This window comes from Ornithorhynchus anatinus, chromosome 3 (assembly GCF_004115215.2).
Source record: "Ornithorhynchus anatinus isolate Pmale09 chromosome 3, mOrnAna1.pri.v4, whole genome shotgun sequence".
Taxonomy (NCBI): Eukaryota; Metazoa; Chordata; class Mammalia; order Monotremata; family Ornithorhynchidae; genus Ornithorhynchus; species Ornithorhynchus anatinus.
In genome coordinates, this window is record NC_041730.1 from 71,826,559 (window position 1) to 71,843,240 (window position 16,682).

General features: G+C 41.5%; 1 protein-coding gene across 1 annotated transcript in view; it reads right to left on the reverse strand.

Moving 5' to 3' along the window:
- ATP8B1 (ATPase phospholipid transporting 8B1) overlaps window positions 1-16,682 on the reverse strand; it is a 121,720-nt gene that overhangs the window by 19,462 nt on the left and 85,576 nt on the right. The window contains exons 13-20 of the mRNA XM_029060969.2: window positions 16,061-16,269; window positions 15,668-15,711; window positions 15,244-15,400; window positions 10,671-10,859; window positions 9,958-10,070; window positions 7,107-7,271; window positions 6,508-6,619; window positions 3,412-3,487 (exon numbers count right to left, since the gene is read on the reverse strand). Coding sequence (XP_028916802.1) covers window positions 3,412-3,487; window positions 6,508-6,619; window positions 7,107-7,271; window positions 9,958-10,070; window positions 10,671-10,859; window positions 15,244-15,400; window positions 15,668-15,711; window positions 16,061-16,269 — 1,065 coding nt within the window. The remainder of the gene's footprint in view (window positions 1-3,411; window positions 3,488-6,507; window positions 6,620-7,106; window positions 7,272-9,957; window positions 10,071-10,670; window positions 10,860-15,243; window positions 15,401-15,667; window positions 15,712-16,060; window positions 16,270-16,682) is intronic.

The window sequence follows — 16,682 nt, forward strand, 5'->3', positions numbered from 1 at the left end:
TGTACTAAGCACTGGGGTAGATACAATCTAGTTAGGTTGGACACAGCCCCTGTCCACATGGAGCTCACAGTTGTATCCCCATTTTACAGATGAGGTAAGCGGCACAGAGAAGTCAAGTGATTTGCCCAATATATACAGCAAAAAAGTGGTGGAACAAGGATTAGAACCCAGGACCTATGACTCCCAGTCCTGCGCACGATCCATTAGGCCATGTTGCATCTCTCTATGATCCTAGTCTTGGCTCTGCCTACTGATGAAAGGTTTGCTTTATGGAATTCCATTTTTAAACCATATTTTCATCTCACTTTCTTTGATTATGATGAAATACATCTTCTTCCTTCTGCTGCTATTTCTTGTCTTGTCTTATGCCGTCAAATTGTCTCCGATCCATAGCGACGCCATGGACACATCTCACCCAAAATACCCCACCTCCATTTGCAATAGCTCCGGTAGTGGATCCATAGTTCATCCAAGATCAAAATATGGAAGTGGTTTACCATTGCCTTCTACCGCGCAGTAAACTAGAGTCTCCTCCCTCAATTCTTTCCCATGCTGCTGCTGCCCAGCGTAGGTGAGTTTAGACTTGAAGCAGATTGCCTTTCATTCGCTAGTCACTGCCCAAGCTGGGAATGAATGGGTAGGCCTTTGTTTGACTCTCCCTCCCGTAGTCGAGACTGGTAGAGTACTGGAAACTCTTCCGGGTGCGACCCTGAGAGAGGGCTGCTATTTCTACTGCAGGCTAAATGCCAACATTAGCATAACATTAACAGACACGTCAGAATGTAAACAGGCAGACTGAAATTTCAATGCTTTTCTCTCACTCTGAGTATTGATGTCTGTGTCCCGCTGCCCCCTCACCCCCGAGCCCTCCAGAATGTGAGTTTGTTGTGGGCAGGGATTGTCTCTCTTTATTGCTGTGTTGTACTTTCCAAGCGCTTAGTACAGTGCTCTGCACACAGTAAGTGCTCAATAAATACGATTGAATGAATTAACAAAACTGAAATGCTGTCCCTGAATGATGCTGTACGATTTTATTGTTGTGCCTGATCTAACCTACTGGGAAATCAATGGCATTTTGGCTACAGACATACAGAGCCACTGAGCTTAAAGACTCCTCACGAAATGACTGTCCTGCCCATTTCCTTCAGTCTATAAACTCCCAGCCATTTAAAAAATTCTGCCCAGCCCACTTTCTTCAGCTAGTCTTTAACTGAACCACCAATCAAAGCTGATAGTTGTCCATTCTATACTATCTTTGATGATCTCCGGAATGGAGACTTGAAAATCTCTCTCTTTCTTTCTCTCTCTCTCTGCCTCCTGGGAAATGTAATTCTCAGGCAGCAGGTGCTCCAAATATAGCATATCTTTTTTTTTAATGGTACTTATTAAGTGCTTACTTTTTGCCAGACACTTGTACTAAGCGCTGTGGTAGATACAAGGGAATCAGGCAGAATCTGGATAGAACCCCTCTCCTATAGGGGCGCAAAGCCTAAGAGGGAGTAGGATTTAATCCCCATCTTACAGATGAGGAAACCTAGGCATAGAGAAGCTAAGTGACTTGTCCAAGGTGACACAGCAGACAAGTGTCAGAGTTAGGATTAGAACCCAGCTCCATGATCTTTCCACTGGGCCATGCAGCTTCCTTCTCTTCGTAGACTACTCCAATATTCAGCCCCCTTTCAGTCAAGTTGTTCTTTGTTTCTGAACACTTTCCTGCTGCTACCTGAATTCATTTCTTCTTCTAGTTTGCTGAGAAAATGAAGACACCACCCTTGGTTTATCTTTCTCATCATACATGCCCTGTATGATCTTGAAGGCAAAAATCACCCTCATTCTAAATTAGAAAATGAAAGCATCCTCAAATCCATTAAGATTTTTTCTCGTGTCCATATTTTCAATCATTTTGACTGTCTGGGGGCACCCTACGTTTTCTCCACCGTCCTTTTAAAAAAGTTTAAACAAAACCGGATACAGAAGTCTAAGAAAGCCTGACACTCTCAAATACTGTGGAAGAATTACCTCCTGGCCTTTACATACTATATTCCAGGAAGCATACACCTGTAGAACAATTCAGATTTTTTTTTTAAAGCAGCACTGTGGTGCACTCAAATACAAATTGTGATCTATTATGGCTTCTGAGACTTTAAAAGTGAACTGATCCATGTCAGCTTTTCCCAAGTATTAACAGTGAAGTATGTTTCAGTTACTAAGTGCATTACCTTGCATTAATGCCCATGGTACTTTATTTTGGGCAGAACTCTGCTGGAATTTGTCAAAGTTTTCCTGAATTTTAGTCCTTTCTTCCTTCCATGAGGTTAGCATTCCTGCTCAATCTAATGCCACCTGCAAATCAATGTGCATGATTTCTATGCCATCACCCAGGTCATTGATAGAAATTAAAATATGGTCCCATAGCCCCGGAGTTTGGTCCTGGGATAGGGCATATCCCTTCTCAATTAGTTTACTGCTGAGTCCCTGATAATCACTCATTGTCATCTTCTAGCTAAATGTGTGTAAACAAAGAAGCCATTTGAAATTCTACTGGGAAAAAAAATTTAAAGCAGTGATAGTCTTGTCTCATCTTATGCTATCCAGTTGTCTCTGGCCCAGAGCGGCTCCTTAGACAAGTGGTAGAGTACAAAGAGGAAAATCCAAGAACAATGAGGGTAATGTTAGGGGTAGGGAACATGTCTGCTAATTCTGTTGTACTGTGCTCTCTCAAAAGTTTAGTATAGTGTTCCACACATAGTAAGAGCTCAATAAATACCACAGATCGATTAATTGATCATTACTCAGATTCCTTTAGAATAGGGATTTCTGAGGTGTGGAGCTAACCCACAGAGAAAGAATAAAACAAGAAACTACTGAATTTCCAAACTCTTATATTGATTGCTTACTGAGTGCAGAGCACTCTAGAGTAAGTGCGTGGGAGAGAATAATCTGAGTTTTCAGTCCATTCACTCATTCATTAAATAGTATTTATTGAGTGCTTACTATGTGCAGAGCCCTGTACTAAGTGCTTGGAATGTTCAATTCAGCAACAGATAGAGACAATCCCTGCCCAGTAATGGGCTCACAGTCTAAACGCAGGCTCACTGTCTAAATGGGGGACGGGGCAGAGGGGGAGAATTCAAAATGCAGAATGCAAAGGCTCTACAGGTAATATTTGATCACTTATTAGTTCCATTATTAAAAAACAAAACAAAACAAAAATCCTAGAGTAAGCTACGTAACCCAATTTTCCTATTTGACAAGGTAAGAGTGTGTTAAAAAGGTAAGAGTATGTTCTCGGCTTTGAGGGAAAAAAAGCAATTACAAAGTTGGCAAAACCCTGTCTAGCTATTTACTAGGTCTATTGCTAATTTTTTTGACATCTGAGATTAAAGTGAATACTGCAAGCTCTTTACTTACTTGATATCTTCTCCATAGCAGATACTAGTTTCTTCTGTCAAAAGTTCACAAGCAAATCCTATGTTCTCAGCAGTTTCTGAAATATAAAAATAATAATAATAATAATTATGGCATTTGTTAAGCATTTACTAGGTGCCAAACACTGCTCTAAGTATGAGTAGGTATAAGGTAATCAGGTTGTCCCATGTGGGCTCACAGTCTTAATCCCCATTTTACAAATGAGGTAACGGAGGCACAAAGAAGTCAAGTGACTTGCCCAAGATCACACAGCAGGCAAGTGGTGGAGCCGGGATTAGAATCCACATCCTCGGACTCCCAAGCCATGCTGCTTCTCATGACAGATGGACAAAGTTAAATCAAGTAGAGCATGATTTAATTGGCTTGGGTCATTTCATACACTTAATATAAAGAGATTTTGTGTATTCATCTATTTCACTTTAACACTGAACAATCTTTTTCAACTGAAGAACCAAAGTTACAAATGAGGAACAGATATCTCCCTACAAATTAAATAAAACTCAGTTTTGGGTATAGGGGTTTGGTGATCCCAGGGGCAGCTAGCATCTTTATTCTTCCACTCTAAAAGGATATTCAAATCACTGCTCATCTGCTATAATACTGTCTGACAAGGAGTAAGGAATTGATTTATGTCCATCGCTCATCCAGGGTGTCCTATTATGAGCTCTTAGAAAGAGATTCTAACACATCAAGTGAACTTCTATTACTCCAGTTTAATAGATCAAGGGGAAAAAACAATCAAAAGCTAATTTCAGAGTGAGTTGGGGGACTTGAGTGAGATCTTTATACATTATTTTTAACTTTATCTTTTTTGACCTCCATTAATATCACAACCCCAAATCTTTGCATTAAGCTAACCTCCCCACCTAAAACTTCTTTTTCATTACTCTTTCTGTTCTTTCTTCTAGGCCTATTACAGTCCGTTCTCTTACCAGATGCGAAGTTGATGATGAAAGTACGAGTACAGTGGTCACCACTACTTATTTCAACAAGCCTAAAATGCCCTTATCGAATAGGGTCAAATTATTAAAAGTCTAATAATTACCTCACTGCATATTTTTATAGACCCTTTTAAAATGAGAAAGAACAACATTAGAACATTTTAACTAGACAAGCAGCATGGCTCAGTGGAAAGAGCCTGGGCATGGGAGTCAGAGGTCAAGAGTTAGAATCCCTCCTCTGCCACTTGTCAGCTGTGTGACTGTGGGCAACTCACTTAACTTCTCTGTGCCTCCGTTACCTCATCTGTGAAAAGGGGATTAAGATTGTGAGCCTCATGTGGGACAACCTGATTACCCTGCATCTCCCCCAGCCCTTAGAACAGTGCTCTGCACATAGGAAGCGCTTAACATACCAACATTATTATTTTAAATAACTGACCTGTTAAAGTTTAAACATCTCAGTGTCATAAGGAAGTATTAAAAATACATTCATTTTACTGATACAGCACTTTTCTTCCAGACAGCTCAAAGGGCAGCAGACAAACGATCAGCGTTCGAAGATAGTGCTTATCTCTTTGGCATCAGTCATTCTGGCAGCAACCTATGACATTCAATCTAGCATCCCCGGCCCCTAGATCTGCCCATGCTCCTGTCTCTGGGAGTTCTCTGTTGCCCAACTTTTCCCTTTCACTCTCCCCTGTCCATCTTTGCATCCCATTTGCATGGGAGGGAAGCAAAGGGATGTTTTGGAGTGGAGGCCATGAATATAGGATCCTACCAGCTGCAGCCCCAGGGGTGGTTGAGTAGAACTAACAGCAGTGGAAAAGTTACCCAGTTTAGAAGCTGGAGGAGAAGCGTCCAACTGATAAAAGAAACATGAGCAGTAGGGGTGGAAACTGTGAGCAAAAGCCAAGGTGATAAGAAGCCTTTTATTGCACGAGAAGCAACGCGGCCTAATGGATAGAGCATGGGCCTGGGAGTCAAAAGGTCGTGGGTTGTAATTCAGGCCCAAATACTTGTCTGCTGTGTGACAAATCACTTCTCTGGGCCTCATTTCCCTCATCTATAAAATGGGGATTGAGTTTGTGAGCCCATGTGGGACAGGAACTGTGTCCATCCCGATTATCTTGTATCTACCCTTGCACTTAGAACAGTGCTTGACACATAGTAAATGCTTAATACCACCGTCATCATTTATTTAATGACTGCTATGTGGCGAGCACTAGGCTAAGCCCTGGGTGGATGCAAAATATTCAAATCAGACTGTGGCGAGCACTAGGCCAAGCCCGGGGTGGATGCAAAATACTCAAATCAGACTCAATCTCTGTCCCACACAGAACAGACGTTCTTCAGAGGGAGAGCAGGCATCTTAACCTCACTTTATAGATGAGGAAGCTGAACCCTAATAGGTTAAGTGACCTGCCAAAGGTCACACAGTTACCCAATCCAAGCTCCTACTAGTCTAAGTCACCACAGGCCAGAGCAGAGCGGAGTGGGAGTAAGAGGATGAGCTCTAGAGCGCAATCAATCAGTGATATTTGAGTGCTTACTGTCTGCAGAACACTGTTCTAAGTGCAGTTATCTCTTCCCTCACTAAGCATTAGGAACTTGGTGAAACGTGGAGTTTGTTTCCCTGCTCTAGTTGAGAGACACTCATGTAGGACAGAGGAGGCAGCATTCACCCATCCACATGGGGTTCCATTCTTTATGAGAAGCAGCCCCAAATACCATTATTATTATTAGTCATATTTATTGAGAGCTTATTTTGGTTCCAGCACTCTATGCACAGTACAGCACTGAATTAAGCACTTGGGAGAGTATAATATCACAAAAGAAGGGACACATTCCCTGCCCACCATTCATTCGTTCAATCGTATTTATTCATGCGGAACAGTAATCTTAACAGTTTAATCCCGCATCCTTTAGGAAAAGTTTCGGTTGAGCTTTTAAAACCCTGAATGTGAAATTTATAGGAAACAGAATTGACTTTGTTCTAAAGAAAGTTTCCAATTATTTGCTGCGCTTGTTGAGCCGTTACTTTGAACAAGGCTAAGGGGTGGGGGAAAACACAAAGTTGGTCATTCATAGAGGATATTCCTGGATCATAATTACTTTCCCTTTTTGAGCAATAAAGTACCTTTTTTGTCACCAGTAAGGACCCAGATCTTAATGTCTGCTTTTCCAAGTTTTGAAATGGTTTCTGGGACTCCATCCTGTAGCTTGTCTTCAATAGCCGTAGCTCCCAGTAGCTAGAGACCATGGAAAATGTGATCATTTCAAAGTGAAAACTGCTTTGTGAACCGCACGCAGGTTAAGCCAGTTTTGGACAATGAAAGAATTAGTGTCTATCAGCAGTTCTTTCACAGTGGACGCACAAGACTCAGGGCCATTCATGCATTATATCCCTTCCACTACAAGGTGGAGCAGGAGCAGGAAGATAGTACCTTGACTGCCTAACTTCCTTGTTTGAATAATAATTAATCTTCTCATATTAAAATAAAAAGTATTTTTAGTAAGGAGTCTTTAAAATATACCCCTCTTTTCTCTAAGTTATATTGTTCCTCCCAATGACAAATCAGAGGATGATTAGATATCCTGACTTGACAGCCTGCAGTAATGATTATTCCCTTTCCCTGCATCCTGAAAATGCATCAAATCCTAATGAAATAGGGAGCTTCTCCAACCCCTTCCAACAATCCCAAGTTCAAAAAGAAAGCTACTAAAGATAGAACTCACTACTAGATCTTTTTCAATTTCTTCATAGACTTTATCCAGAAGCTCATCACGGTTTGCTGGGGCCAAACTGGCAGCCGTAAACTTTTTATTCCATTCCATATATTCATTATCATCAATATCTTTGTAGCAAAGACATAATGTTCTCAGAGTCTCACTTGCAAAGATCTGTTTTAAAAGAAAATTCCTAAAATGTCAATTTTATTTCTTTAAAGCCAACTTTGAAGTCTTGGAAGAAATGCATCAAATACATTTGAATTGGGATTTTTACAGATGGCTATGGAGAAACTAAAGTATGGAACATGGATTCATTCATTCATTCAATTGTATTTACTGAGCACTTACTGTGTGCAGAGCACTGTACTGAGCATTTGGAAAAGTACACTGCAGCAATTAATTGATCACTTAAGACCAAAATTACACAATTTTAATCACACCTTACAACAATCATATTTGATTCTAGTTAGAAACAATAAGAACATTGCTCTGTAGTCAGTAGACACTCCATAAATACCATCAATTGATTGAAGTCAACAGGGTTTTAGGGTCATACTTATTCCCAGATTAGACATTTAAAAACAATAGGTGCAACATTCTAGTAAACTAGACTAAGAATTTTGGACATGAGAGTTCTCAGTTTCAAAAATCAGGATTGAAAATTTAATAAAACACAATTCTGTACCACCTAAGAGTAAAGATTCTAATGTAACGAGAACCAGAAGGTTAGAGCTTACATATGTAGTTCAAATAGTTCCTAACACTTTCTGTAAACCTAGGATTTATATCCATGGATCTGAACAGGTATGCTCTGACACAAGCTCTCCATCACCTTGCTCCTACCTCACCTCCCTTCTCTCCTTCTACAGCCCAGTCCTCACACTCTGCTCCTCTGCCGCTAGCCTCCTCACGGTCCCTCGTTCTCGCCTATCCCACCGTCGAGCCCTGGCCCACGTCCTGCCTCTGGCCTGGAACGCCCTCCCTCCTCCCACCCCCCAAACTATCTCTCTTCCCCCTTTCAAAGCCCTACTGAGAGATCACCTCCTCCAGGAGGCCTTCCCAGACTGAAACCCCCTTTTCTTCTGCTCCTTCTCCCCTCCCCATCACCCCTACTCCCTCCCTCTTCTCTACCCCCTTCCCCGCCCCACAGCACTGGTGTATATTTGTACATATTTATTATTCTATTTATTTCATTAATGATGTGTATATATCTATAATTCTATTTATCTACTTTGATTCTATTGATGTCTACCTACTTGTTGTGTTGTCTGTCTCCCCCTTCTAGACTGTGAGCCCGTTGTTGGGTAGGGATTGTCTCTATCTGTTGCCGAATTGTACTTTCCAAGCACTTAGTACAGTGCTCTGCACACAGTAAGCGCTTAACAAATACAACTAAATGAATGAACACACATGGGTAACTTGACAGGCTCAGGTGTGGCTAAATAATCCTGAATACTGCCATGTTTGATTTTAACATGCATGCCAGAACAAATTCTAGATCCCCTTCTATCTCCTCCTTAGACAGTCTTAGACGGTGAGCCCCAGGTAGGACAGAGACTTTGTCCAATCTGCTTATATTGTATGTACTCCAGTGCTTAGCATATAGTAAGTGCTTAACAAATGCCACAGTTATTATTATAAACCAATTCACTCTGAAACATTCTAAAGCCTGGGTGTCAAGTGTTAACTCACACTCCTCCTCACTCCTTTTGGTTTGGCAGGCAAGTGAGAACCTCATCCTCCTATGTTTAGCCTACACTCCAAAATTTGGCTACAGTTTAACAGCATAAATCTCAATGCTCTTCCTTTAATGCGAGTCTGCCTAAACAGAGTTTGACATGGTGTTGGAGGAAATAGGCTCCAGGTGGCTGACACAGAGGTTTTACAAGTTAAACACCTACTATGTGCCAGACACTGTACAAAGCGATAGGGTAGATATGAGCTAATCAGGTTAGACACAGTCTTTGTCCTACTTGAAGCTCACAGTCATAATCCCCATTTTACAGATGAGGTAACTGAGGCCCAGAGAAGGTAATGGACTTCATAAAAGGTCACCCAACAGGCAACTAGCAAAGCAGGGATTAGAACCCAGGTTCTCTGACTCCCAGGCCTGTGCTCTATCCATTAGGCACACTGCTTATTAATAATAATAATAATAATAATGTTGGTATTTGTTAAGCGCTTACTATGTGCAGAGAACTGTTCTAAGCGCTGGGGGAGATACAGGGTGATCAGGTTGTCCCACGTGTGGCTCACAGTTAATCCCCATTTTCCAGATGAGGGAACTGAGGCACAGAGAAGTGAAGTGACTTTCCCACTGTCACACAGCTAAGTGGCAGAGCCGGGATTCGAACCCATGGCTTCTGACTCCCAAGCCCGGGCTCTTGCCACTGAGCCATGCTGCTTAGTCTGTATGCTCGTGGTGGGCAGAGAATATGTTATGCCAACTCTGTTATATTATACTCTCCTAAATAGTACAGTGCACTACAACAGTAAGTGCTCAATAAATACCACTGATCGATTCCCCAAGGCACTGGACAAAGTAAGTTTTGCTCAATGCAAGTTTCTACAGATCGTAAGAGCTTTGTATATAATCCATCCTGAACCAGCGGGTAACATTGACCTAATTATTTCAGTCCCTGTTGAACCTGAACTGGAACTGAAAAAAAAAAAATAGGTTGGACCTGAACTGAATCGAAAAGTGTGAAGTTCTGATTCCTCCTAGAAAGGTGTGTTTCTTCTGAGGTGAAGAAAAGAGAGTTTAGCGGAAAAGAAACAAGTATTGTGCTGAGAAACGTAACAGTGTGTTTATGTTCAGGTCCAACTTTACATTTTAGATATAATGAACAAGACTTACATCTAGTGCATCCTGTGTTTCCTGTTTGGTAGGATTCATTGGATGTAGCCGTTCATAAATAACAGTGTCAGCACCTTTACAGTAAAGTCTGATGTTGCCTTCTGGGGCTCTTACTAGAGGAAAGAAACACACCTGTTCAGATTTATAGGTCAGTGCAGAGCCTACTAGTTTTTCATCACTGAACTGGATTCTTCAGAAGATACTTCAGGAGTAACTATTAGATTAGTTATAATCTACCTCCTATCCTGTCATTGGTGTGTAACAATCATCAAGGGAACTAGGTGTAATTTGTCCACAAAGAATTGAGCAAGTCACTATACAGAACAGAAAGGCAGCAAAAAGCCCAAAAGGAAAAAGAAGATATAATCACGATAATCATTGTTTTTGACATCTATTCATTTGTTTTTCCCTCAAAGGGAACAGGATAAAAGTTCTGAATATTCTCCAAATGCAGCAATCCTGAAGTTATGATAAAAATGTCCTAAATTTACCATGGTCAGAGAACATCGTGGCCACCATTTTGAAAAGTGATCCTTTTGCAGGACGTAATAAAACTAAAGAAACATCTGAACTCCAGCAGCCAGTTACATCTCCCCCTAGACAACATCTTACCCATTCAATATTTTACCCTCATGCAAAATCAGACGAAGTTGACATAGTATCAAGGTTCTACCGAATTGCTGGTACAGAAAATAGGTTTTTAGAAGACTTACCAATTATAGACATTCTCTTTCGCTCACTATTAAAGTCCAAGATAGCAAGGACATTGTAGGTCCTTTCAATTCCCATCTCACTTATTGTGATGGTGTTCTGAGTTCGGGAAAGGAAAGCGAAACCAAAGTTCCTGGCTGCAGTTACCAGAGCACCTTCATCAGGAGAGGCAGCCTGATAGTTTAGTTGGCCTGTAAAGTCAGGTAGAGAATAAGTACAGTGAGCAAGTGGATAATTTAGAAGCATGTGAATCAGAGTCTAAAGCAGTAAGATGGTTTACATATCTGCACAAGTAATAACCATGTCTGCTGAAATCTTAAATTCTCACATATAGAGAGCATTAGGGAACATGTAAGCTAATTGTTTGGTATCGTATTCTCCCGTGAGCTTAGATCAGTGCTCTGCACTTAACAGGTGCTCAAATACCACTGATTGATAGATTGGACACAAAGAGTAGACAATCAAGAATTCTATATTCAGTGAAATGATTAATTTTTTTTTACCTTAGCACTGATTAATTTGCAATGAGTATATGTGGAGTATTTGTCACTGTCCTTGTCTTGTCTACTGCTGTCGAGTTGTCTCCGACTCATAGCGAAGCCATGGACATATCTCTCCCAGAACGCCCCACCTCCATCTGCAATCATTCTGGTAGCATATCCGTAGAGTTTTCTCGATAAAATTAAGGACGTGGTTTACCACTGCCTCCTTCCGTGTCTAAACTTCAGTCTCCACCCTTGACTCTCTCCCATGCCTCTGCTGCCCAGCACAGGTGAGTTTTGTCTAGTAGCAGATTGCCTTCCACTTGCTAGCCACTGGCCAAGCTAGGAATGGAATGGGTAGGCCTCTGCTTGACTCTGCTTACTGTGTGCAGAGCATTAAACTAAGAGTTTGAGAAGTACAGTACAACAATAAACAGATACATTCCTTACCCACAGTGAGCTTCCTTTCCTATATCATTCTATCCTGGCCTCTACTTGGTTAAATTTGTGCTCTCTAATATGTGGAGTTGAGTGTGTGAGAGGATGTGCCTAGACAGCATATGAAAACATTTCAAAACAGAGAACCATCAGTGGCATTTACTGAGCACTTACTGCGTGCGAGGTCACTGGCTGGAATCTGGTGTGTGTACTCTCATAACCTGGAATGGGAATTTGATCCCTCCTGATGTGATTTTCCTGATCCTGGACCCTTCTCTATTTCGGGATAAAGTGGGTCTCTTGGGAGATATTTGCACAACTAAGAGATAAAACCCATCATCCATCTTTGCTAATGTCCTGCCAACTAACCCCGAAGGACAAATTGCCATCATGTTCCTCAGCCCTCCTACATTGATAAGCTTTTGAAAGAGGAGAAGTTCTCCATCTCTCAGAAGGGGATGCTTTTCAGGATGCCAGACAAAACCAGAATATGGTCCTGGAGAAAGTCCAGTTGATACCAGAATCAAACTAGGCCCTTTCTGCCCTCCTTGGAGCATATGCATTCTGCCTTCCCTGACTCTGTACAAATAATACCTGTCAAGGGAAATCTGAAAATACCTTCTTAGTATCTGTCCTCTTGGCCCCTAAATCCCTTTCCCATTCACTCTCTTTCCCCTCCAGGGAAAGAATGTGTGCCTGTGATATTTTTTGCTTAATTCCTTTGGTAAATTTTCCAAAACAAATAGGCAGTAATTCCTGAAGGGAGATAAAGAGCATAATCCCATTCATGACTTTTTAGTGCAGCTCTAGGTGGGATCAGTGGAGAAATTCCAAGGAGAAAAAAAAATACACAGCACTAGACTCAGAAAGCCAGGTGGTTGTAAAGTGTTATACTTTATCCATTGACAGCATAAAGGAGACTTTAACCTCTGCTCTGAGAGTCATGAAGCTGGTATCATCCTCTTCTATCTCCATTCTCTTCCACCACTTCTCCTAACAACTCCTTCCTTGTATCTATCTCTATATGAACTTTCTTGCTTGCTTGAACAGTCCACTGTTTAGATTCGTGCTTGGAGAAAGGGTTACATCGTAATTTTTTTTTTGCAAAATACCATGTGGTTTCTTTCTGTGCCTGAAGATTTCATAGAATGACACACTGAGGGGTTCCAGGAAGGGAAAATATTGAGGTGTTTTAATATATACATTTGATTAAAACAAGAAAAGGAAACCATTAAAGAAAAATATCTGTTAGGCTTCACACTCAATGTTTCTGCATTTCAATAGCACCAAGTTCACTATACGTGGGGAACACGTCTACCAATTCTATCATACTGTACTCTCGCAAGCGATTAGTACAGTGATCTGCACGCACTAAATGATTGATTGATGGATTAATTTCTTTCCTTTCATTTACTTGTATTTTTATAGAGATTTTATGTTTCCACGTTGGAGAAATGATCTATTTAAACATACGTATGCGTAAGATCCTGGTTGCAACATTCCCTCTTAGAATGACAACCTGAGTAAAGAATAAGAAAAAGTTCTGGTCTTCCAGACTACAAATAGACCCTACTAGACTGAAAGCTCCTTTCAGGCAGGGATCATGTCTCTACCTCTGTTACATGCTCCCAGGGCTTAATATTATGCCCTAAATACTACTAACCTTTCTCGGGTCACACCTGGACCCAAGTCAAATAGAGGCCTACCCATTCCACTCCTAGCTTGGGCGGTGGCTAGCAAGCGGAAGGCAATCTGCTACAAGTCAGAACTCACCTGTGCTGGGCACCAGCGGCATGGAAGAGAGTCAAGGGCAGAAATTCAAGTTTACTAAGCCAAAGAAGATAATGGTAGGCCACCTCCGTGTTTTTAGCCAGAAAACTCTATGAATACGCTACCAGAATGACTGCAGATGGAGAATGGGGCGTTTTGGGAGAGATGTGTCCATGGAGTCACTATGGGGTCGCATAAGACAAGTACTACCGATGATTTAGTCTGTAGACGGATAACCTACCCTAGCTGGAGCTGCTGGGTGGGGTTGGAGGGGGAAGGGGGCTGGGCAGAGCACAGTGATCTCAGCATCAAGTAAGGCAGGAGCAGCGGAGAGGCCGCACACACCCATTCCACCTTAATTCAGTCTGCCAACTTCCCACTTCCCACAGGGCCTTGATCAACTCTGCATGACATTACCGTCTCACACATTCCTAAATATAATAGCCAATAAACTCCAACAAAGTTTACACAGTCAGTGCCTCTAAACTTTACGTTCAACAAATTACTTTAGAGAATTTATGAATTCAGGCCTAACTGGCACTGGTTGCAGTCTCATTTCAGAGTAGTAGCAATTTTATAGGGTCGGGCAGATTGGGAGAAGGCTTGGAATGGAGGAGGTGGGGGATAGAGGTAAGGTCAGCAGGGCAGTCAGTTCTCCTATAACATGAAGCAGCGTGGCTCAGTGGAAAAGAGCATGGGCTTAGGAGTCAGAGGTCGTGGGTTCTAATCCTGGCTCCGCCACCTGTCAGCTGTGTGACTTTGGGGAAGTCACTTGACTTCTCAGTGCCTCAGTTACCTCATCTGTAAAATGGGGACTGTGAGCCCCAAATGGGACAACCTGATTACCCTGTATCTACCTCAGTGCTTAGAACAGTGCTCGGCACATAGTAAGCGCTTAACAAATACCTGCATTATTATTATTATTATTATGAAGGTTACATTCTTGGAAAAAAAAAACACCTCACGTTAAGGAAAACACACATTACTATTCTCCTGCCTTGCACCACCTGTGTGTGCAAAACTGACAGAGAGGTATTATCGGAAGAATGTCCCCTAATTCTGCCATTATCTTCTACCCAAAATGTGAAGAGAAAGCACACGTTATGGTGGAACAGACTGTAGCCCACCATATAAAAAATTGCCTATCTACCCCAGCGCTTAGAATGGTGCTTGGCACATAGTGAGGGCTTAACAAATACCAACATTATTATTATTATTATTTCAAATCGTGGGGAAGTAAAGCCCTATCTGAACTGCTGCTATCACTGCAGCTAAGGCTGCCACGATGGTATGATACCATTTCCAAAGGCTCTCCTGTCTCCTTGGCGTCGCTATGGCCAGGGACTTCTGTGTGCAAATATGAGTGTGTGTGTGTGCTTGTGTTTATATGTGTATGGGTGTATGTATACCATATGGATTTGGGAGTGTTGTGACTGAAAAGAGCAATCTAATGCTACAGATATGATCAGAGTTTGGTCATTCCCTGAAAGAAAACACTCTAAAATTTCTAAGAGGATTTTGGGGATCATTTTCATTGAGGACCTACACGTCTGCACGACATTAATAATTCCCATCAGATTTAGCCTATATTGTAAGCTCTTGGAGGGCAGAAGTGAGGTCTATTACTTTTACTGAAATCTAAGCAATTACATATAGCGTTCTGCATATAGTAGGCACTCTAATAAAAAAAATACCACAGACTGATTGAAAACAGGTACTTTAACACAACCAGCTTAGTCCAGTAACGTCTACTAACTGTGAGACAATCTTGAGGCAAGTTTGCTTTGTTCTCCCACATACGTGTGTTTCATTTAAAGTCATATCACAGGGCGTAGTGGAAAGACCGGAGGTCTTTGGAGTACAAGTTGCAAGAAAAAACACTCACCATCAGTCCTATCCACCATGACAGTGTGACACACTGCAAGCAGAAAGAAGAAATGTCGTACTTCGGAGTCTTTTCCTCCCTGAATTTGTTCGATCAGGTAATGGTCATAAAAGTCAAGTTTTCCATCTGCATAGGTACTCCAGCTAAGATCAACTGGCTGTAGGGCAAGACAAGTAAGGAGAAAAAAATAAGAGTTTCATATGAAAAGAGTTTTATATGAGTTTTATTTGCTAAGTGTTGAAGGACAATTGTCCATTTTAAAGTAACTTTTTATAGAATCCAAAAAAAATAATTTAAATCAATTAAAAAACACTGACAATGTTTTCAGTGTTTTGACAATGTTTTGACAATGACATTAAACAAATGCTGTGCAAGATCAAACTTTTGAAGCCAAATAATTCCCAAAGTAAGAGAAGAGACTAACCTCCATTCTGGCACGACTATGTCGGCCTGTGTCTCTGGGATCCCCTGAAATAGAAAGATGATATTGGGCTAAAATTAGTCAGACATTTCAATCGGATTGTGTTAGGGTTAAAGTACAGCTCTTTTACCACGGGGCTTCAATTCTGAAATGAACTACTAACAAAGCTTGTGGAAGTTCCAATCCTGGAGGGGAAAATCATCTCTGCTGGATGATTTAGGTACTTTACTTCATAGAAGCAGGGTTCTGAACTTAATTAATGTTTATTCAATGGGTCTATTATTTGCTGGAAGAAGTTCACCACTTACAAAGCAAAATTCTCTCCAACAGTTCCCAGACTCCCTTCCAACTCTTTAGTTCGGTGGGCCCGTGAGTCTGAGAATGGCTTTAACTCACCATATATTTGCCCATTGATGCAACATTTTTTGAATGTCATGATATTTTGGGTCAAAGTCCCCGTCTTGTCAGAGAAGACGTAATGGATTTGCCCAAGTTGTTCATTCAGCGTGGTCGTTCTTGCCTTTGCTCCTGTGTCCTTCTCAGGATAGTACATTTGCAAGTCCCAGTTTATAAAGTAACTCTGACCCAGACGGATGATTTCGACACTGGGAAAAGAAATGATGGAGAGGTCATCAGTGCTGACTCAAGCTACACTAAACTAAGCTCTTGAAGGGCAGGGATCATGTCTTCCTACTCTATAATAATAACGATGGCATTTGTTAAGCGCTTACTATGTATCAAGCACTGTTCTAAGTACTGGGGAGGATATAAGGTCACCAGGTTGTCCCACGCGGGGCTCACACTTGTAATCCCCATTTTCCAGATGAGGTCACCGAGGCCCAGAAAAGTGAAGTGACTCGTCCAAAGTCACCCAGCTGACAAGGGGAGGAGCCAGGATTAGAACCCACGACCTCTGACTCCTGAGCCCGGGTTCTTTCAACTAAGCCATGCTATGTTTCCACCCAACCACTTATTATAGTGCTCTGCACAGAATTAATCTTTCATAGCTACACCACTG